The sequence below is a fragment of the Dysidea avara genome, chromosome 1 (genome assembly GCF_963678975.1).
Source record: "Dysidea avara chromosome 1, odDysAvar1.4, whole genome shotgun sequence".
NCBI classification, from domain to species: Eukaryota; Metazoa; Porifera; class Demospongiae; order Dictyoceratida; family Dysideidae; genus Dysidea; species Dysidea avara.
This window is the reverse complement of record NC_089272.1, coordinates 62691968-62715349: the sequence shown is the minus strand read 5'-3', so window position 1 is coordinate 62715349 and position 23382 is coordinate 62691968. Positions and strand designations below refer to the sequence as shown.

Genomic DNA, 23382 nt, shown 5'->3' with positions numbered 1-23382 from the left:
TTGATAGCATACTTTAACATTGTTAGGAAGTTGTACTGAGCTTTCATGTCTTTGTATTGGTTGGTACTGGTGACATCAACTTTATAATATTACCGTGTATTTTGTGTATGTATACTGTGCACATGGCTTTCCCCTTGTTATCATTTAAACTGGAAAGTTAAAACCCATTGATTTATCAGAATTCCATTCAAATGCTCTAATAGAACATACACACTTAAACAAAATAATCTAATAGAACTGTCACTTTAGTTTGAATAATAGAGCATTTGTGTATCGATAGCTGAACATTAAAGGGACCACTGTACTAGGGTATGTGTGACCTATTAGAGTATTTTGTTATTACATGAACATTGAATTATAGTAAGTGTATGTTCTATTAGAGTAGTTGAACGTAACTCTATTATAAACAAATGGGCTTCATTTATTTGAACAAATGCACTTAACTGAACACTTTTAAGATTGAATTGAAACAGATGTTCAGATAGTGGAGGTCCTACTATATTTATTATACATCACAGTTAGACAAAGCAAATACAAATTGTTTTACACGTTAACAAATTTACTTGGTTATGTGTGACCCGGTCCTAGTAATAATAATAATAATAATAAAATTAGCTAATCTCGATTGCGTAATTGTTACACACTGTTGGTTTTTTCGCTGTATCTTCCTGGTTTTTAGCTCGATTTCTTTCAAACCACAAAAGGTTTGAGGTTCAATAGTTAACCTATTCACCCACCGATTTTCAGCTTCTTCCCATACGCGGTTTACCCTGTAGGCGTGACAACATATTGGTGTTATTTTTCGTGCATAATCGCTCATAACTCTTTGCCTGTTTATGGTATTCCAGCCAAAGTTGGTACAGAGATGCGCCTTTATACCCCCCTTCTGTGTGCCAAATTTCAAGGCAATCGGATAACGCGTTCGCGTTTTATAGCAGTTTTTGTAAGTGTGCGAAAAGAGGAAGAAAAATAAGAAGAAAAAAAAACGAAGAAACTAAGCCAATTTTTGAAGTCGCATATCTCAGGAATGCCTGAAGCGATTTCGCTCAAATTTGGAATGTGGAGTACTGAAGTTGGAGGGAATGTACACAGCAAAATTTGTCTTGTTTCATCAAGGCAGCACAGAGCTACGGAGGTGCGAAAATTGCGTTTTCTTTCTTCCTGTCAATATACTCACGGGGTTGCGCGCTGGCTTCTTGGGCCGCACGACACACTACCGTGTGTCTTGATATAGATAACACAGTTGCTGTTACAAAGCACGTCTCTACCTGTATACCTGCCACTATTACATCACCCAGACAATTAACTACAACAAACATTTTGATGCATGCTCCCACAAAGGCTTGTCTGGATTACTCTGCATTTTGATGAGTTGTCAAGATTTCTACTATATACATGTGCAGCAGATTGTTTACTGCTTAGTGGTGCAGTTCTTTGTACTTCACGTGTAACTGTTTTTAGAATACCCGGGTAAGAATATTTTAGCCATAACAGCAGCACTTCATTATACACGTATATCTGTATGGCTTCTCGTAACATTGCAATTTATAGCACAGGTTAAATAGAGAGGCTTTCTATTTGAGTATCTAGATCACTGTTAGCTGCAGTAATAGAGCAATCACTGACTGTTCTACTAGAAAACTTCGATATATCAATATTTTCTAAGTACAGTATCGTATCGTGATACTTATTTGCTGTATTGATATATTGCTGTATCAATATGTATTGCAGATCCCTACAGCTGATGCATACGTACGTATAAATAGTTGTATCATGGGCCTAAGTGATTTGCCTGATACACGTGTGTAAACAAGGGCTGCAGTCCCAAGGGTGTGGGTATACATATATCGGGAAAATCACAAAGGGTATGTGATACAACTGATTTTACCATTTGGGTTATTTGGGTTAATAGCCTGTGCCTTTACGCAGGCTAATAACCTGCACTGGGCAATGAATCACCCCAGCCAATATGTACTGAAGAATTTGATTACGGTCAGCAATTATGGATAAACAAAGGGCACTATCGTCTAAAACAAAAGAATTGGGTAAGCAGGGTCAGGTTCGTGAGCTTTTCTCTTGTGTTCTAATTCTAGCTTATAATTCTGTACTCACAAACTAACAGTGCTTTCATTCAAGTTCTTCTCCCAAAGTTTAGTGTACTTTCTGGCAGCAACACTATTTCCATTATTTATAGAAGCAAAATTGGCAATTTTTTCTTGTATTCTCGAGCGAATTTTATGTACAGACCTTTCTTTTGTAGCTCCTTAGCTTCATCTACTGCTTTCAAAACCTCTTCGTTTGTTTCTGCAATTGATGTAGGTTAGTGGTCTGACAAAGGACCTTTGAGATCAGGCAGCAAGGCAGAAATACCCACTCTTTTGAAGTACTCGTAAAGAGACATAGCTGGTATACTCAAGACTGAATTAGGGATTAAATTTCCACTCATGCAGTGTAATGAATAGTCTTGTGCCCAGACCCCACTTACCTAATGCAGTGGATGGGGTTTGAGCACAAGACTACGTTACAAGTGAAGAGTAGTACAAGAAGATTCTGTGCAATCAATCTACTAACTACAAAGAAATGCAGACAAATTCTGTTTCAAATGTAGGGAGGCCTTTGTTTTTTACGACAAATCAACACCTTGAGCTGTCAGCAAATATAAATGTGACACTAAAGTGGACAAAGGTAAGTCCATGATGTGTGCATTGCATACTGTGGTGTGTCAAAAGGTACCTGTCAGGCTGCAAAGACATCAATCAATGAAAACATCAAGCCCATAGCTTTAGTGTTGCGCCTGTCAGAAGCCAGCCAGTCAGTCAGTCAGTAAGCAAAAAATTTCACTAAATAAAAATTTTGTAGTAGCCTATTGGGTAGAGTTGTACTGAAAGCACACCAGTCTCAACCACATCACACCTACAATCATTTTTCAAGAGCAATTAATGAGTGGAACAACTAACATTTAACACAACTGACTACTGCATGACATTTTCTCAACAAATTTACCACTAATCTTAATCAAAAATTAACTGTATGCATTATATGTTAATTTTGTAAATTTGTTTCTTTTTTTCCTGGGCGTATACCAGCTGTGCTGACTGCCCAGTATAATAAATAAATTAATAAACAACAGCACTCTATGTTGGCTCCTGCTAATGCAACTACACAAGCAATGTCCTCAATTGCAATATGCATGTCACACATGATTGCCTCCCCCATATGCAAGTCATATATGCAGGTATACTGCACCTGAACAATCTTTGTTCATGTCAGTCGTATAATATTGTGCGTATACCTAGCTTTTAAGCTATACATGGCTTATCTATATACTTTGTCTCTTTAACAAGTCATCACCCCGTAGCTTCTAGTCGCTATCTTTGGAAATGTACTTTTGTATTTTTTAAAAAGATCATCACACTGCAGCTGCTGAATAGGCCAGTTTCACATAAGGCCTTAAGAATGCAATCAGTGTTAATTGTCTATTGTGTAACCACTGGATGCTGTGGATGCCCATAAAAATGTATTGAGGCCATTGGGAAACGATGATAACCGGCAGCAAAACTTCGGTAACTTACAAAGTATACGGTATGTTCTAATTTTCTGTACATGGAAAGAAACTACATTGATTTCTCTTTTGTTTCGTGGTGTCCGCTGTAAATAGGACGAAAGATGCCCAAGTTAATAGGGTGGTGAAGTTAGAAATGTCACCAGACAAGGCCTTCCACAGCTGATATTCGTAAGTTCGAAGTCAGAAAATAACACAGGAGCTTCAACAAGTCTTAACAATAGTTTTTTGTTGCGAATTGCTTCGCAGGGCATGAGAGCTAATAAGTTAACAGCGTGTTCAGGGAGCCTAGATACATCATCCAGGTGATAGTAAGGCTTGCTCTTGTACTGTATGTCTGGTAAACAAGGATAACAAGCAGCTGTTTGTGTGTTTTGTCTCCAGAAAACATTTTTATCATGCATTCTAACCTTTATTGACTCATAACTTATTTACAGCAGACAAACACCACAGGGCGTAGAAATCAATGTAGTCTACAGTGCTGCTTTAAAAACTTGGATATTACCATTAGATTCTATGTGACAATTGATTTTGTGTCCGTGGTTGTCCGTTTCCCAATGGTTTCTGTACATTTTTATTGCTAACCACAGCATCCAGTGGTTGCGCAACCACAATTAAAAGATCAATCATATCAAAACTCATGTCAAATTAACCCATACATTACAATTTTCCGTAAAATATTATTATGCATAAAATCAATGTACACCAGCCTATGGAGGTAAGTTAATATTAAGTTACATTATTCATCATAACTCTGGTTCTGAAGGCGGTATCAAAATTGTTCGGCCACCATTATACGCGCATAACACTCCTCTATCCGATGGTAACAAAATTTATTCGAAGCTAAAGTGTTTACAGCTTGCAAATTTGCAACAAACGATGGTAAATAGCAACTTACGCAATACAAAATCCATTGGAGAGCAAATCACGAATTTCGCATTCTAATTAAAAAGCGGCATCATGTTACCTTACGAATTTTGTTCGGCCGGAATTGGATAGAGCAATTCATAAGGAGTTCAATGATATTAAGTTTTATGGTATTTGATCGTGTCTAGTGCTTGCAGTTATTGAATATACAAAATGATGTAAAATGTATGGAGTTTGTATTGGAGAAATTGAAAAAGTGATCCATCCATCCTGAGACCTTTGAAAAAATCAGTGTTTAATCAGTCCATTTCATGATCTAAGGGCAGAAAACAAACAAAGGACACTGGTAATGTACAATATTGCTGATAAAATGATTACTGTCTGTAAATTTGATTTTGCCATTTTGACTTTACAAATCCCAATAGCATGTTTTGATATGTTCCCTTACATGAAACTGGCCTATTGCCATCTTATATGTAGTACTTAGCTACATACTTTATTATACAGTATTAAAGTCTATTATTATAGTTAGAAAATGGTATGCATAATATGCTTTGATCTTTGGAGGATAATGAGGTAGAGACCTGCTAGCAGGTTCTTAAATTAGTTAGAAACCTGCTAGCAGAAAAGACCTCAAGCATCACAAATCTCACTTTCCATCATTGATTTGCAATGCTCCCTCCAAGCATAATCAGGCTATAGCCTGCAGTGGGTGACCAGTCACCCAGGCCAACATGTGGTCAACCACTCTATTCATTTTATAGGCGTACCTAAAAGAATTCGATTATGGGAGGTACAATCTAACGTTGTACATACTTTTGTCGCGATAAACGGAGAAGTCCAAAAATATCACGGAAAATTCCGTTTAGTCCCATCTGTTTCTAGAGTGTTATATGGCTGTTTTCGTCGTCTATTAAACTATGGATGGACTTTACCAAGACCTAACTAGGTAAGCTTCCTTGTAGAACATTATTTTTTGCTACGTGTAATGTGGGTGTGGCCCATATTAGAAACCGTGCATGCTCTTCGTGCTACTGTGGCGCCACTGAAGGCACAACTTGTGACAACTTGTTCCCATCGTATAAATGCACACAAGCTGCTTCTTCGACACACATGTTCTTTACACTGATGTAACGCCATAGGCACTGGCTACCGCTAACCTGGCTCGACACTATCGATCACTGCCGTTTCCCAGCTGTGCCAGATCCAATTAGTCTAACTTGCAAAAGGAAGCAGTGTGAGCTTCAATTTTTTTCAACACTTCAACAAAACGTGTTCAGTCTTCCGTGATTATTTTAACATCACACGATGATTTCAGTATGACATATAACCCAATCCCACAATGACTCCACCTATATGCCCATATATAATGCATACATTTTCTAAGTCAGTTAGAGACCACGCCCTCGGATCTTCGTGTATTTTAAAACCTTGCTTCGCTCGCTTTTTAAAATCCACGAAGATCCTCGTGCTAGGTCTCTAACTTACACTTAGGGTCCGCAATTTGAAATTTCGAGCTCCGAGAATCGACTACCAAACCACCCACTAATGCTTGGCTAGGTACGTACCATTTAGAAAATGCCAGATTGGCACTATTTTTCATTAAAGTCTTTTCGTGCAAATCGGCTAATATGTTTACAAATCACAAGATGTATTTGCTATTTCTTCAAGGTAATGTCTTTTCAAGCTACAATACGCACTCTCAACCTTTCTTAATAACTGTACTCTAAACTAAAACCATTAGTGGCTGAAGCAATTTCCAGCTGCAGCATTGTGAAAACAAAATTTGGACTTGAAAAGTTTCAATGCCACTGGAGCACACAGCAGCAATGCCAAAGTAACCCTCCCAGGTTAAACTGGTCTGGCATGGGTCCAACTACTACCACACCAAATATCATTGAATTCCAAAATTGTTTGCCATCTGGCTGAGCTCGATGACTGTCAAAAACTTATCCACTTACAGGAACTTTTGAAAGCCAGATGTGCTAGCTTACTTCTCAAGAGCTTGCTAAACCCGCAGCATTCTTAGGGTTAGTCTGGCAGCTCTTCTAGCAACCTCAAAATCTGCCAAATGCCAATATCAAAGAATTTGGCCAATTTATGCCACATTAAAGAAATCTTCCACACCAAATGTGATGCTTTGCCTCTCTAAAGTCATGTTTCATCCTTGTTTAGTTGTATTCATCCATAGGGCAGCTCTGGCAGCTCACTTATCCAGGCCAAAATCCATAAAAATTGCCCATCTCACCAATTGTCACCAGTTTTAGGAAGTTTTACAAGTCAAACATGCTGATTTGCTTTTCTACTGTACATTCTTGGCTTCAGTTGCTTTCATCTGCAAATGTCAGAGCACACCAATTGGGCGTAACCATAATACCACTTATTGCTTATTTTTATTTCATTGATTCCATGCAAAAATGATGAAGGAAAACCAGCAGAAATATTACAGAGCTCAAATGAAGTTAGTCTAGCTCTAAATATTGCACTCTACATGTTTACAATGATTACCAAAAACCACAATTGAAATTTTATTTCATGTTAAAATCGGCATTTTGATGAATTTTTAACAGCCGTTGAGCTCAGCCAGATGGCAAACAATTTTGGAATTCGATGATATTTAGTGTGCATAGTAGTAGTTGTACCCATGCCAGACCAGTTTGACCTGGGAGGGTTACTTTGGCATCACTGCTGTGTGCTCCAGCTGCATCAAAACTTTTTTAGAGTCCGAAATTTTGTTTTTGTGATGCTGCAGTTGGAAATTACTCCAGGCAATGCAGCCACTGATGGTTTTAGTTTAGAGTACAGTTAGTAATAAAGGTTGAAAGTACATATTGCAGCTTGAAAAGACATTTCTTTGAAGATATAGCACAAAAAATCTCATAATTTGTAAACATATTAGCTGATTTGTGTGACAAGATTTTTACAAAAAATAGTACCGGTCTGGCATTTTCTATTAGCCTAGCATTTGTGGCTGGTTTGCTAGTTGATTCTCAGAGGTCAAAATTTCATGACGTATACCTTATTATAGTTATTGTTTTTACCAGCGTGTAAGTTATACAGTGGTTGAGTCACAGCAGGAGTAGAATATTTTAGTTGAGTGCAAGGCAAAGCGAAGCTGAGAGTAGGTGTTAATAGCTACAGATGCTGTGATATAAGTCAAGGACGACTGTTAATATCTACAGCTGGTGTGATATAACTGGCTTATATCCAAGTAAAAACTGTATGGGTACTTTGATGTATATGGCTTCATGCATAAACACTTTATGCTGACACTGCATTTTGATTGCCAACATTGGTGTTTAACACCTTATGGTATAGTTGTTACCTGCATGGACAATAACCACTTTGCTTGCAATAATCCCAGTAAACTCCTTGAAGTTTGGCTTCACTGGGATATAAGTATACTACCACCTAATCACTAACTCAGCTGTAGTAGTCCTATGCAAAGACCAGTATAATTATGGTTTGTTATAGTTGCAATATTACTTGCCTCCAGTGTGCATGTAACATGTTTAATGTTGTTGTGACTGAATAATTTTGTGAATACCCTGTAGATAAACTGTCATGGGAAGAAAACCAGCTTCAAAGTATCAGTGTTCTCTTGGAGGAAGCAATGTCAAATATACATCACCTTAAAATGAAAGATAATAGCCAATGTATGGCTGATTCTAAAGACTGGCTGAAATTTCGCAGCATAATGTTTGATCTATATAGTGTGCTGGATTACACTTATTTCCTTTTATATTGCCACTTTAGTGAAAAAGGACAGCCTGACCATTCAGATAAAAATGCTTTAAAGTGTGGTTTCCCTTTCAAAGCTAAGGGTGTGAAAACTTCACTGTCCAGTCATGACCAAAAACAAAAATTCATAGAAGAAAAACTCAATTTTCTTTTTGGCAAGAAACTAGAAAAGAAAACACACTTTTGGGAATTGATTGGCAAAGCTATTCTTGAAGTTCAACCCACCATGTCAGTTGACAGTGCTGGAAAAGAAATTACTGACGGTCCAGTGATATCTACAGACGTTCAAGAGAGTTTTGCCATCTTACACTATTTCCGGAACTGCTGCACTCACCGGAGTCTCATAGAGTTTCATAGTGAAGATGTTTACATGGAAACTGACCTCAAAACTAGGCACCATAAAATTATGATGAAACAGCCACCAGAAAAGCGTGGATTTTATTCTCGTAAAATTACCAAAGGATATTGGGTGAAACTGCCTAAGCATGTTATACGGCAAGCAGTACAACCTGATGATGAATATAGAATGCTTTCCGAAGTCCTCCAACAACTTGTAGAATTTGTTAAGAAAATCAAAGATGAACTTTTATATTATGCTCTACTTATTCCTCAACCTGAAGAAATCGACGCACCTAAAAATCTTTTTCAATTTGAAGTTGCTTTAAAAGGAGATGACTATTCTCAGTTAAAACAGGATTTTATAAAGCAGATAGGACTAGCAAAACTCAAAGTTTTTGAAAATAATGAAAATCATGTTTACAGCTTCCAAGTTGCTGATTCCCTGCACCTCTCAAGCAAATATGAGAGAAATGATAAGAAAGCAGCTATAGAGAATGTTATGAAGGAGTGTATTCGTTTGAAAATTATAAAACTCACTGACAACTGAACGTTACCAGTGTATGTTTAAGTTGGTAATTTGCATATTAGGGTACATATGATTAATACTTTTGTAGCATTTTTGTAGGTAGCACATGTATAAAACTAATACTTTTATGCAGTGTACATTAACCCTTGCATTTATTTTCATACATTTTTACATACATGCACAATTATTTTATGATCTTTTTTGCTACTGGATGAAAAGTGCCAAACTTATCATTTTTATAGCCTCTTAGCACTACAATAATTATAAATTTCCATATAATGTGGTGGTGTTTATACAAGCTGACAGTAGAGGGTATCATTGATGTCACACTAAATATTTTTCATATTTTTAATCTTTTCATGAATGCATTGGGCAAGAGTGAGTTACAAGCTGAAGAACGCTGGTGAATTCGTTATTGCTTAGTAATGTATTTTTTTATGTTCACAAAAGTAACTCACTCAGCACAGCAACTTTCCCCAGTCTTTCTTCAATTGTGCATAATCACAAAATGTTCCATTCTCTTGTGTGGGTGCCATTGATTTTTTTTCTCAAACATGATGTCTATACAGTAACCATTGCTACAGTAACTTAAAAATGATGTAAATGTACACCTTAATACATGTACTATTCATATTCCTCATGTAAAATTCCATGCTGATTCAGTGGCTACATGTGTAAACAATGATTCTATGTGGCCATGTATAGCTGTTACAGTTCTATATAAATTGTGGCTTTGTACATATTCTTAATTTCCCAATTAGTATAGTATGCATTCATTTTACACCACTCAGTCAATGTCTTGCTCTGTAAATCTCCTACATAATTAAGCTAATGTCTAGTAATATTATAGTTCTCTACATTCCAGAACACCGGCAGGCCTAACTGACTGTTATAATGATTATTTTGTTTGCTGTAATGTAAGATATGTGTGGAATAGGTACCTTTTCACCAATCCAGTCACATTATTTTATTGCATGTTCACAACAGCTGCAGGACCTGAGGAGATGTGAAAAGGGAAGCTTAAGGGACAGTACTAGTGGTGCACAGTCATTGCAGTACAAGAATATGTGTTGCAACTCCAGGAACTTCTGATATAACTTTATTGCTGTTTAGTAAGGACTACTTATTATAAATGCACACATTGTCAATAGTGGTGTAGCCTTGCCTTTCTGATTGAAAAAATTATAGTAAGTTACAGGTATCTGAGGACACCTAGCTATATAGCCATGCACTGGCACATTTATATGTGAAAATGCAGTATAGCTAGCATTTCTCACACACTTCAAAATATTAAGTACTTGTCCATGTTTGATAGGAATCTGAAAGTCATGATTATAGTGTTGCATGGGTGATTGTTCTATTAGATTATAATTAGAATGAAATGTATATTTAGTTGAAGGGATATACCTATATGCACTCTCCCCTTGAATGCACCAGGGGGAATCTAGAATTGGAGAGATATAGTTATAGTACACTGTGAATAAAGAGGAATATAAGATGGTATATCTAATGGCTTAAACTATACAAATAATCTCAGTATAGTCTTGCATTATACTAGCTATCTTATACTTTAGTAAAAACCCCATCTTATATTATGGGAAACAGATTATACTTTAGTTTAATACACATTCTTTGTATGGCTTTGTTTACTTAACTAAATGTGATTACTTTTTATTCACCATCAGATCAGCCATTATTGTCTCATTTTTAGCTTCACCATCTCATGTGACTTAAGTTTTTTTTGTAGCAAACAAAGTCATGATGATTTTACAATAAGTAGCTACACTTCTGTTAATCACTATAGCTAGCTAAATAGCTTCAGTTTGTTGTGATAATTTCATACACACACATTTTCATACAGTCAGTAAAGCATATAATACCAGAAATAATATTTATTCAATCTAAGAGTCATACAAATCTAGATTTTCTTGCTCAGTTAGCACACCTGCAAAAGTTCGTAGTAATGCTTGTTTAAAATTGAGGGGTCAGTGGTGTGCGCATGCGTATTAGATGCAATTAAGTCGCCATCTTTGTCGCTATTGTTGTATCAGAGGTTGTAAATGTGAGTGATATGACTGACGGTGTATCTCGCGGAAAGAGTGTGCGCGATCGGCGCCATCGTCCAATGAGCCACGATGATAGTTATGGACCACAACTGTACATCCCCTCGTACATCCCTGTTGGCTGTAGTGGTGAAGTGGCGCGGCCAAGTGGACAATTCCTTCGATGGCAGCAATCAAAAACAGCTCTAGATGAGTAAGTATTAGACTAAAATGATAGCTTGTACGATAGGTTTAGCCGTATTAAATTGTTTATTGTGTATTGTATGACAATGACCTGCAAATGATTCAACTTTGGTGTCAGTGCTGTGTGCGTATTACATGTTTTACATCCTGTTATCTCAGCTTATGGCGGATGACGAGTGGACACAGTTCATCAGCCATCAACAGTAAGAGTATGCATGATCTGCTGTTATGATTTTGTATATTATCTCTTCAGAGGTACAATTTCTTGTCGAACCTCTTAGTTCTACAGGCTGTCAGTGTACAACATCTGCAGTGTTAATTTTTTTCAATGGCAGCTGCTTCCTTTAAAGAATCTGGTAGCGACCATATGTGGACAGTTTTGTTCTTTTTTCATGGAGTTGTCCAACGTCATCTTCTAATTACTTACAGCTGTAAGCGCATTAAGCCTAATTGGGTTTTTATTCATTTTCTTTTCAATAGGGTAGGAATTACAGACTTGGTCTCAGTTTTAGGAGATTCTTCTTATTGCTAACATCTGTAAGTAAGTACACTGAGAGTGTCCAGTATACAATTTATATTTACCTTCGTTTAGGTTTGTGGAAACTGGTCTCATTTCTTCTGGGAACCGGTCTCATTTCTTCATGTTTTTCACTACTTTTTATCATTAGCTAATGGCTGCTACCTTGTCTGGCACTGTAAATGAGTTGAGTGCTTTCAAGAACCTGTTCCGTCTTGTTTGTCCTTATTTCACTGACCATGCTCGTATTGCTAACAAAAGTAAGTTCACTGAGAGTATGCAAATTATATTATATTTAGTCTTGTTTCAGTTGTACTTTAGTGATTACAAGATTCTTGGACTTTGTTGTCAGTGTATCAGATGCTTCTTGTGAGCTTACGTAACACGTTAGCCCAACAAAGTCACATACTAAGTGGCTGTTTTATGTCTGGTTAGACTCACTGATAACACCTGTAAGTACACCAAATAATCCAGAATATGAATTATGTTTGCCTCCACTTAGGGTTGTGAGACCTGGTCTTATCAGACTTGTCTTAGTTGTACATGGATTGTCGGTCTCAGACTCGGTTTCAGTTTTAAAAGATTGTTACAAATTGTAAGTACAATGATTGTTCAGTATACGCATTATATTTGCCATCTTTAATAGAGTTGTGGGACCTAGCCGCCATTCTACATGGTAATACTAGGTTTCCAGACAAGGTCTCAGTTTTATGAGATTCTTATTGTTACAGACTGTAAGTCCAGCGATTGTCCAGAATACACATTATATTTACCATCTTTGTATTAGAGCTGTGGGACAGTTCTACCAGACAACTAACAGATTGTCACAGAGTTCTACATAGTGATGATAATACAGGTAATTTGTAATGGAACTTGTGAACTGTATTTACTGTCTTACCAGCTGCAGTTGGATAAAGACTGATAAATGACGAAATTGATTTGATACTGTCATGGCCTAGGAGACATTGATTTACTAGCTGTACCTATTGTGGTTTTAACATATTTACAGAATTAAATTCATTACAAATATAGTTATAGAAATTATTTAATTAAGGTTATGGAAAGTAAAAAAGTACAGTAATATAGTAGCCAATATATGGTTGAAATAGGCTTAGTATAGCCTGATAATACACTGCACTATACTAGTGATTTAATCTCTAATATATGACTGTCTTAAATGTATTCAATAAGCTTGTCATAGTGAAGTCCTAATCTATTAATATACGCTGTACTATTTCATTCCAATACTAACATAATAAGACTGTTATAGACCTTATTATTCTGAGCTTTATTCACAGTGGTATACATACTTTTTTGTCATGTAATTAAATTTACTACATGCGCAGTTGTAATCTTTAAAAAGTAAACAGTTATATGTGTGTAATTGAGTATCAAGACACACAGTAGTGTGTCGTGCGGCCCAAGAAGCCGGCGCGTAACACCCGTGAGTATATTGACAGGAAGAAAGAAAACGCAATTTTCGCACCTCCGTAGCTCTGTGCTTCCTTGATGAAATTAGACGATTTTTGCTGTGGACATGCCCTCCAACTGCAGCACTTCACATTCCAAATTTGAGCGAAATCGCTTCGCGCGTTCCCGAGATATGCGACTTCAAAAATTGGCTCAGTTTCTTCATTTTTTTTCTTATTATTTTTCTTTTTCTTGTCGCACACTCAGGGCCGCCCACAGGGGGGGAAACTGGGGCATTTTGTCCCGGGCCCCAGCCTGAAAGGGGCCCCAGGAGGCCCCATGAAGGGCCCCCTGAATACCTGTTTAAAAGATCGATATACTCTAATAGAGCAGTCAGATCTAAATACTCTAATAGAGCAGTCAAAGTATTCTTCAGAGGAGCAGTGTAGCAAGCTTATAGATAAGGAGATATGGTTGGTGATGGGTAGTTATTGCCATTGCCAGCAGGTTGTGACCTTTTTTTTTTTTTTTGGTCTTCACCTTACAACTTGGGTGAAGGGCCCCACTTTAACTCTTTGCCCTGGGCCCCTTAATTTCTCTGGGCGGCCCTGCGCACACTTACAAAAACTGCTATAAAACTCGAACGCCATATCCGATTGTCTTGAAGTTTGGCACACAGAAGGGGGATATAAAGGCGCATCTCGGTACCAACTTTGGCTGGAATACGATAAACAGGCAAAGAGTTATGAGCGATTATTCACGAAAAATAACACCAATATGTTGTCACACTTACAGGGTAAACCGCGTATGGGAAGAAGCTGAAAATCGGTAGTCTGGCGGCGCCCGACCCTTCGCGGGCGGGCGCCACCAGACTAGAAAATCGGTGGGTGAATAGGTTAACTATTGAACCTCAAACCTTTTGTGGCTTGAAAGAAATCGAGCTAAAAACCAGGAAGATACAACAAAAAAACCAACAGTGTGTAAAAATTATGCAATCGAGATCAGCTAATAAAAAAATGACTGCTTGCCACGCCTACCAGATAAACCGCTTGGGGTAATGCTTTGAAAATCATTGTACAGATGGAGTAATCATCTTAGAAAGGCTCATCAATGGTGTAGAAGAATCAGACTTAAAGCCACGGAGTTATAACACGAAATCCAACTTGGTGAAGCAAGTGCGAGATCGAGATACTCTAATAGAGTAGTCATCCTAATAGAGCAGTACTAGTCACCCTGAAGAGAATTCAAGAGATCAGCTAGAAATAAGAAACCTGCATAGAGATCAGCTACACATAAGTCACCCTGTAGAGAGATCAGCTAGAAGAAGTTACATTGTAGGGAGTTCATGCAACTATGGAAAGGGATAGTTCAGCTAGAAAAAATCACCTTGTAGAGTTCAGCTACAAAGAAACCACCATGTAGAGAGTTCAGCTACAAACAAATCGCCCTGTGGAGAGATCAATAGAAGAAGTTACCTTGCAGAGAGTTCAGCTACAAAGAAACCATCATGTAGAGAGTTCAGCTACAAACAAATCTCCCTGTAGAGAGATTAGCTAGAAGAAGTTACCTTGTAGAGAGTTCAGCTACAAAGAAACCATCATGTAGAGAGTTCAGCTACAAACAAATCTCCCTGTAGAGAGATCAGCTAGAAGAAGTTACCTTGTAGAGAGTTCAGCTTCAAACAAATCACCCTGTAGAAAGATCAGCTAGAAGAGGTCACCTTGTAGAGAGTTCAGTTACAAAAAAACCACCATGTAGAGAGCTCAGCTACAAACTAGTGACCTTGTAGAGACATCAGCTAGGAGAAGTTACCTTGTAGAGAGTTCAGCTACAAAGAAACCATTCTTTAAAGAGCTCAGCTGCAAACAAACCACCTGTACAGAATTCAGCTACAAATAAATCACCCTGTAGAAAGATGAGCTAGAAAAAGTTACCTTGTAGAGAGTTCAGTTGCAAAGAAACCACCATGTAGAGAATTCAGCTACAAACTAGTGACCCTGTAAAGACATCAGCTAGAAGAAGTTACCTTGAGAGAGTTCAGCTACGAAGAAACCATTATTTAAAGAGCTCAGCTACAAACAAATCACCTATACAAAATTCAGCTACAAACAAATCACCATGTAGAGAGATCAGCTAGAAGAAGTTAACTTGTAGAGAGTTCAGCTACAAAGAAACCATCACTTAGAGAGTTCAGCTACAAACAAATCTCACTGTAGAGAGATCAGCTAGAAGAAGTTACCTTGTAGAGAGTTCAGCTACAAAGAAACCACCATGTAGAGAGATCAGCTGCAAAGAAATCACCCTGTATAAAATTCTTCGACGAACAAATTGCCCTGTAGAAAGATCAGTTAGAAGAAGTTACCTTTTAGAGAGTTCAGCTACAAAGAAACCATTTTGTAAAGAGCTCAGCTGCAAACAAATCACCTGTACAGAATTCAGCTACGAACAAATCACCCTGTAGAGAGATCAGCTAGAAGAAGTTACCTTGTAGATAGTTCAGCTATAAACAAATCTCCCTGTAGAGAGATCAGCCAGAAGAAATTACCTTGTAGAGTGTTCAGCTACAAAGAAACCATCATGTAGAGAGTTCAGCTGCAAAGAAATCACCCTGTAGAAAATTCTGCCAGAAACAAATTGCCCCGTAGAAAGATCATTTAGAAGAAGTTACCTTGTAGAGAGTTCAGCTACAAAGAAACCATTCTGTAAAGAGCTCAACTGCAAACAAATCACCTATACAGAATTCAGCTATAAACAAATCTCCCTGCAGAGAGATCAGCTAGAAGAAGTTAACTTGTAGAGAGTTCAGCTACAAAGAAACCATCATTTAGAAAGTTCAGCTACAAACAAATCTCCCTGTAAAGAGATCAGCTAGAAGAAGTTACCTTGTAGAGAGTGAAGCTACATACAAATCACCCTATTGAAAGATCAGCTAGAAGAAGTCACCTTGTAGAAAGTTCAGTTACAAAGAAACCACCATGTAGAGAGTTCAGCTACAAACTAGCCACCTTGTAGAGACATCAGCTAGAAAAGTTACCTTGTAGAGAGTTCAGCTACAAAGAGACCATTCTGTAAAGAGCTCAGCTGCAAACAAATCACCTTTACAGAATTCAGCTACGAACAAATCATCCTGTAGAGAGATCAGCTAGAAGAAGTTACCTTGTAGATAGTTCAGCTACAAACAAATCTCCCTGTAGAGAGATCAGCTAGAAGAAATTACCTTGTAGAGAGTTCAGCTACAAAGAAACCATTCTGTAAAGAGCTCAGCTGCAAACAAATCACCTGTAAAGAATTCAGCTACAAACAAATCTCCCTGTAGAGAGATCAGCTAGAAGAAATTACCTTGTAGAGAAAGAAACCATCATGTAGAGAGTTCAACTGCAAAAGAATCACCCTGTAGAAAATTCTGCCAGAAACAAATTGCCCTGTAGAAAGATCAGTTAGAAGAAGTTACCTTTTAGAGAGTTCAGCTACAAAGAAACCATTCTGTAAAGAGCTCAGCTGCAAACAAATCACCTGTACAGAATTCAGCTACAAACAAATCACCTGTAGAGAGTTCAGCTACAAACAAATCTCCCTGTAGAGAGATCAGCTAGAAGAAGTTACCTTGTAGAGAGTGAAGCTACAAACAAATCACCCTATTGAAAGATCAGCTAGAAGAAGAAGTCACCTTGTAGAAAGTTTAGTTACAAAGAAACCACCATGTAGAAAGTTCAGCTACAAACTAGTCACCTTGTAGAGACATCAGCTAGAAAAGTTACCTTGTAGAGAGTTCAGCTACAAAGAAACCATTCTGTAAAGAGCTCAGCTGCAAACAAATCACCTGTACAGAATTCAGCTACAAACAAATCACCCTGTAGAGAGATCAGCTAGAAGAAATTACCTTGTAGATAGTTCAGCTACAAACAAACCACCCTGTAGAAAGATCAGTTAGAAGAAGTTACTTTGTAGAGAGTTCAGCTACAAAGAAACCATTTTGTAAAGAGCTCAGCTGCAAACAAATCACCTGTACAGAATTCAGCTACGAACAAATCACCCTGTAGAGAGATCAGCCAGAAGAAATTACCTTGTAGAGAGTTCAGCTACAAAGAAACCATCATGTAGAGAGTTCAGCTGCAAAGAAATCACCACTGCCCAAATTTCAAGGCAATAGCTCTTTCCAATCTGAAGTTATCGTTGTCAAAGTTGGCAAACTGGATGTGTGTGGAAGACCCCTTTTCGCAAATCCAGTCACATATGTATTATGTATATAATTTGTACATTTACTGATAAAATATTTAAAGTAGATCTACTTCATCTTTTCTTCTTCCTGTAGTAAAGAAAAAAAACATAGGTTAAAAAAAGTCCCAAAGCTGGCCATAGGCCGGCTTTGGGGCATACAAATACAAAAAGAAATGAAATCCAATCCAAAACAGCCAAGCTGTAAAAAAAGTGTGCGGCCCTCAGAAAGGCTATGGTGAAAAAAGATGGGAAATCCAAGGTGGCGGCCAAGAAATGGCTGTGATGGTAGGTTAATGGTAAAAATTTTAATAACGACAATTCAGGTGAATTTTTGTGCCGCTTGGTCTTGGCACAAAATTCAACTGAATTGTCATTATTAAAATTTTTACCATTAACCTACCATCACAGCCATTTCTTGGCCACCACCTTGGATTTCACATCTTTTTTCACCATAGCCTTTCTGAGGGCTGCACACTTTTTTTACAGCTTGGCTGTTTTGGATTAGATTTCATTTCTTTTTGTATTTGTATACCCCAAAGCCGGCCTATGGCCAGCTTTTGGACTTTTTTAACCTATGTTTTTTTTCTTTACCACAGGAAGAAGAAAAGATGAAGTAGATGTACTTTAAATATTTTATTAGTAAATGTACAAATTATATATATAATACATATATTGATTACAGAAATCTCCATGGTGGTTTCTTTGTAACTGAACACTCTACAAGGTGACTTCTTCTAGATGCTCTCTCTACAGGGTGAATTGTTTGTAGCTGAACGATCTACAAGGTAACTTCTTCTAGCTGATCTCTCTACAGGGAGATTTGTTTGTAGCTGAACTCTCTACATGATGGTTTCTTTGTAGTTGAACTCTCTGCAAGGTAACTTCTTCTATTGATCTCTCTAGAGGGCGATTTGTTTGTAGCTGAACTCTCTACATGGTGGTTTCTTTGTAGCTGAACTCTACAAGGTGATTTCTTCTAGCTGAACTATCTCTTTCCATAGTTGCATGAACTCCATACAAGGTAACTTCTTCTAGCTAATCTCTCTACAGGGTGACTTGTTTGTAGATGATCTCTATGCAGGTTTCTTGTTTCTAGCTGATCCCTTGAATTCTCTTCAGGGTGACTGCTCTATTAGGATGACTGCTCTATTAGAGTATCTCGATCTCGCACTTGTTGCACCAAGTTGGATTTCGTGTTATAACTCCGTGGCTTTAAGTCTGATTCTTCTACACCATTGATGAGCCTTTCTAAGATGATTACTCCATCTGTACAACGATTTTCAAAGCATTACCCCAAGCGGTTTATCTGGTAGGCGTGGCAAGCAGTCATTTTTTATTAGCTAATCTCGATTGTGTAATTGTTACACACTGTTGGTTTTTTCGTTGTATCTTCCTGGTTTTTAGCTTGATTTCTTTCAAACTACAAAAGGTTTGAGGTTCAATAGTTAACCTATTCACCCACCGATTTTCAGCTTCTTCCCATACGCGGTTTACCCTGTAAGCGTGACAACATATTGGTGTTATTTTTCGTGAATAATCGCTCATAACTCTTTGCCTGTTTATCGTATTCCAGCCAAAGTTGGTACCGAGATGCGCCTTTATACCCCCCTTCTGTGTGCCAAGTTTCAAGGAAATCGGATATGGCGTTCGCGTTTTATAGCAGTTTTTGTAAGTGTGCGACAAGAGGAAGAAAAATAAGAAGAAAAAAAATGAAGAAACTAAGCCAATTTTTGAAGTCGCATATCTCGGGAACGCTTGAAGCGATTTCGCTCAAATTTGGAATGTGGAGTGCTGAAGTTGGAGGGCATGTCCACAGCAAAAATCGTCTTGTTTCATCAAGGAAGCACAGAGCTACGGAGGTGCGAAAATTGCGTTTTCTTTCTTCCTGTCAATATACTCACGGGTGTTACGCGCCGGCTTCTTGGGCCTCACGACACACTACCGTGTGTCTTGATACAGAATCTATAGTAAATGCTTGCTGTACAGCCTTTTTAGATGTTTAAATTTTTACTTAGTTCAACCGATGCATCACGTTGCATCTACAGAACTGCAACTTTGTCATCACAAGTAACTCCCCCCTCCCTTCTGATAAAGGAGTTGTATCATTAATTTTATGGATAGGCATGCGTGCATTATGCCGGAATAATTTTTGGAATAATCGGTGGTAAAAAGAATCAAGAATAATTCCGGAATAATAGGGTGATCTTCCGGAATAATTAATTAGAATTCACATGCACATTTTTCGTGTAGCATTGCAGAAAAATTCGTAAATGAACATCAACAAACATTGCTAGCACAAATCGGGCAAAAAGATCAAGATATACTCTAATAGAGCAGTCACTTACCCTAATAGAACACTCATGCAAGTTTAGTTGTGACTGCTCTATTAGAGTATCTCGATCTTTGGGTTAGTTTTTATGCTTGCAAGTAGTTATATTTTCAGCTGCAGAAGAATATCCATTTGACTTTTACAATTCCAGGAATTACTCCAGGAATATTTGGGAATAATAAGTGAATAAAAAAAGAATTGCCAGAAAGAATAATAGGTAATTTTAAAAGCATAATTATGATTATTATGATTATTATGATGTGATTTGGGTTGAGGCTTAGAAGCCTGTACACCCATTCAATTACATACATATACATACATAAATTAGATGCAATGAACAAAAATTAATTATGAATATAATTATTACATTAACATAAATCTATAGTCATAAAAGTAATTATCTATAGCTGATTTAAAATTATTTAATAAAGAATTTCTTACAATATCACTCATAAGATTGTTCCAATCATTAATTACTCTAGTACCAAAATAGTTGACCTGACATGAAAGGTGGGCAGGGGGCTTAAGTAATTTATATGCGTGACCTCTAGTTTGTGTATTGTGGGAGGAAGTAAAAAAGTTGGAGTGATCCAGATTGAAGTAATCGCTCAACATCTTGAAAAGAAATATTAAGTCACCACGTCTGTGCCTGTACAAAAGAGATGGTAAATTCATTGATGTCAGTATATCTATGTAAGACTTGTCTCTTAAAGATGGTACTAGTTTTGTAGCACGCCGTTGCACACCCTCAAGTTTACGTTGATTTAATACATAATGGGGTCCCCAAATTACATTTCCGTATTCTAATATTGGTCGAACCATTGATTTGTACAACCGTGATAGTACAAATTCATTCAAATCGATAAAGCTTCTTTTCATACAAGCCAATACCCTGTTCGCTTTCATAGCTACTTCAGAAGCGTGTTGGTGGAACTTTAAATTCGCATCAAATATAATACCCAAGTCCTTATGACAATTAACTGAGTCCAATGAGACACCATTAAGATAGTAGCCTCCAAAGCTGTGTGTGGCTCGACCAAAGTGAATCACTTTACATTTAGTAACATTGAACTTCAGTTGCCACACACAGGGCCGCCCACAGGGGGGGGGCAACTGGGGCATTTTGCCCCGGGCCCCAGCCCGAAAGGGGCCCCAGGAGGCCCCATGAAGGGCCTCCTGAATACCTGTTTAAAAGATAGATATACCCTAATAGAGCAGTCAGATCTAAATACTCTAATAGAGCAGTCACAGTATTCTTCAGAGGAGCAGTGTAGCAAGCTTATAGATAAGGAGATATGGTTGGTGATGGGTAGTTATTGTCATTGCCAGCAGGTTGTGACTTTTTTTGGTCTTCACCTTACAACTTGGGTCAAGGGCCCCACTTTAACTCTTTGCCCTGGGCCCCTTAATTTCTCTGGGCGGCCCTGGCCACACATCACACCATTTGGCTAGATTATCTAAATCAGTTTGGAGTTGTACATGGTCTGCCAAAGTAGAAATGGTTCGTATAAGCTTGGTATCATCTGCAAATAAAAACACATAACTTGAGATGGATTTCGGCATATCATTAACATAAATAAGGAAGAGAAGAGGTCCTAGAATTGATCCTTGTGGAACACCACTCTTCACATCTTGCCAACATGATTTTTCCCCGTTTAAAACAACGCGCTGTCTCCTATTGGATAGAAATCCATCAATCCATCTAAGAAGGTTGCCTGTAATTCCATAGTGTTCAATCTTATACAATAAACGTTTATGTGGCACACTATCAAAAGCTTTCTGCAGATCCATGTAAATAACATCAACAGGTACTCCACGATCAAGTGATTTTGTTAAAATATCCATAACATGAAGTAATTGGGTAGTGCATGAATGGCCCTCTAAAAAGCCAAACTGGTGGGATGTCAACAAGTTATTGGAGTTCAGATGTTCTAGTATATTAGTTTTAATAATGGATTCCATAACCTTAACTACTGTAGATGTAAGACTGACAGGTCTATAATTACATGCAAGATGTTTACTTCCTTTCTTATGAATAGGGGTAACAAAAGCAATTTTCCATTCCGATGGCAGAACACCAGACTGGAAAGACTTATTAAATAAAATGGACAGTGGAACTGATAGTTGGTCAGAAAATTCTTTGAATATACGTGGAGGCCAACCCTCTGGACCTGGAGATTTATCTGTTTTTAGCCTATTCAATTCATCAAATACTAATGAAGCAGTTATTGTTATGTTTTCCAACTTTGGTACCGAAGCTCCCGGATCTAGGGCTGGAAAATTGGTTAAATGTTCATTAGTGAAAACACTCGCAAAATATGAATTCAATAATTCAGCCTTCTCTGGATCAGAAGTAGCTGTAGAACCATCAGGACGTTGGATACTATCAATACCAGATCTTGTTTTCATATGTGAGTTTACATAATGCCAAAAACTTTTAGGGCTTCTTCCAATGTTAGAGACTAGATGTTGTTCGTGATTAATCCTTAAATTTCTTGTTAAACGCCGAAGCTTATTTCTAGCTTCCTTAAAAGCTTTGTAGTCATGATCAGCTTTAGACAAGGTATAATTTTTCCACAATTTCTACTTTAATTTCTTCATTCTGAATGCCTCAGGAGACATGTAAATATTTCTTTTCTTCCTTACTCCTGTTGTTAGTGGTACAAATTTATCAATAATATCTTGAAGTACTGTCTTGAAAAATCCCCATGCTTCTTGAGTATTCATAGACTCCATGATGTCAGGCCAATCGATGGTATGAAATGCTGCACGTATGCTGTCAAAGTCAGCTCTGTTAACATTGTATCTAGGGGTGTGGTTTGGTTTGATGGTAGAATAGCAAGATAGGTGAAAACGAATGCATACATGATCACTATTTCCCAAGCCTGGAAGATAGTCAATGTGATTAATCATATCAGCTTCATTTGTAAACACAAGGTCAAGCAAACTAGGAGTAGTGCCTGGTCTAAAACGAGTTGGTTCTTGAATGTGCTGGAATAAAAAAAGATCTTGAATAGTGTCTATGAAGGATTCAACATAAGTATTCCTTGGGTTCACTGACATGTTAGACCAAACAATATCTTTCATATTAAAATCCCCACATATCAATAAATGAGTAAAATCATTCAATTCTTCCAGTAAAGTACAAAGTGAGGATATACTTGTCTGCATAGCCTCGGAAGGGCTACGATAAATGGATCCCACCAACAGTTTATCTTGACCTTGCAGATTAATATTTATCCAAACATGATCTTTAAAGCTATTGTTGTTAAAATACACTTGGCTAGCTGATAAAGTGTTGGATACATAAATTCCCACTCCACGAATGCCCAGTGTAGAAGTCATGTCAGAGTCAGGATCAAAATTTAAATATAATGAATAACCATGGATCATTAAAGAGGCCTTGTTAATAAAATATGAGTGATGTTTAGGCAAAATCTCAGTAATTAATATCAGGTCAGGCTCACTGCCAGCAATGAGCATTTCTAGGTCATTTATCTTGTTCAAAAATTGATCAGCATTTGTATACAGAATGGTTAAATCTTTAGTACATGTCTTTTGGGGTAAGGTGTCAGGAGGACTGAGATGAGTGACTTGTCTCCTGAGGAGGAGGGTTATTTACAGTAC

At 37.6% G+C, this 23382-nt stretch overlaps 1 protein-coding gene and 1 long non-coding RNA gene across 6 annotated transcripts in view; both read left to right on the top strand.

Moving 5' to 3' along the window:
• LOC136240308 (uncharacterized) overlaps nucleotides 1–9399 on the top strand; it is a 54418-nt gene extending 45019 nt beyond the window's left edge. Inside the window, exon 7 of the mRNA XM_066031256.1 lies at nucleotides 7984–9399. Within this exon, the coding sequence (XP_065887328.1) occupies nucleotides 7984–9056 (1073 nt within the window). The 3' untranslated portion in view covers nucleotides 9057–9399. The remainder of the gene's footprint in view (nucleotides 1–7983) is intronic.
• Nucleotides 9400–10854: 1455 nt separating this feature from the next.
• LOC136240429 (uncharacterized) lies at nucleotides 10855–12819 on the top strand. Of its 5 annotated transcripts, none has more exons than XR_010693796.1 (10): nucleotides 10855–11291; nucleotides 11441–11484; nucleotides 11535–11712; nucleotides 11762–11818; nucleotides 11874–12058; nucleotides 12098–12250; nucleotides 12301–12393; nucleotides 12445–12532; nucleotides 12586–12654; nucleotides 12706–12819. It is a non-coding gene; the product is annotated as an uncharacterized lncRNA (long non-coding RNA). The 5 variants fall into 5 exon arrangements; XR_010693802.1 differs by having other exon boundaries at nucleotides 10856–11291; nucleotides 11950–12058; XR_010693795.1 differs by having other exon boundaries at nucleotides 10859–11291; nucleotides 11762–11822; nucleotides 12109–12250.
• Nucleotides 12820–23382: the final 10563 nt, after the last annotated feature.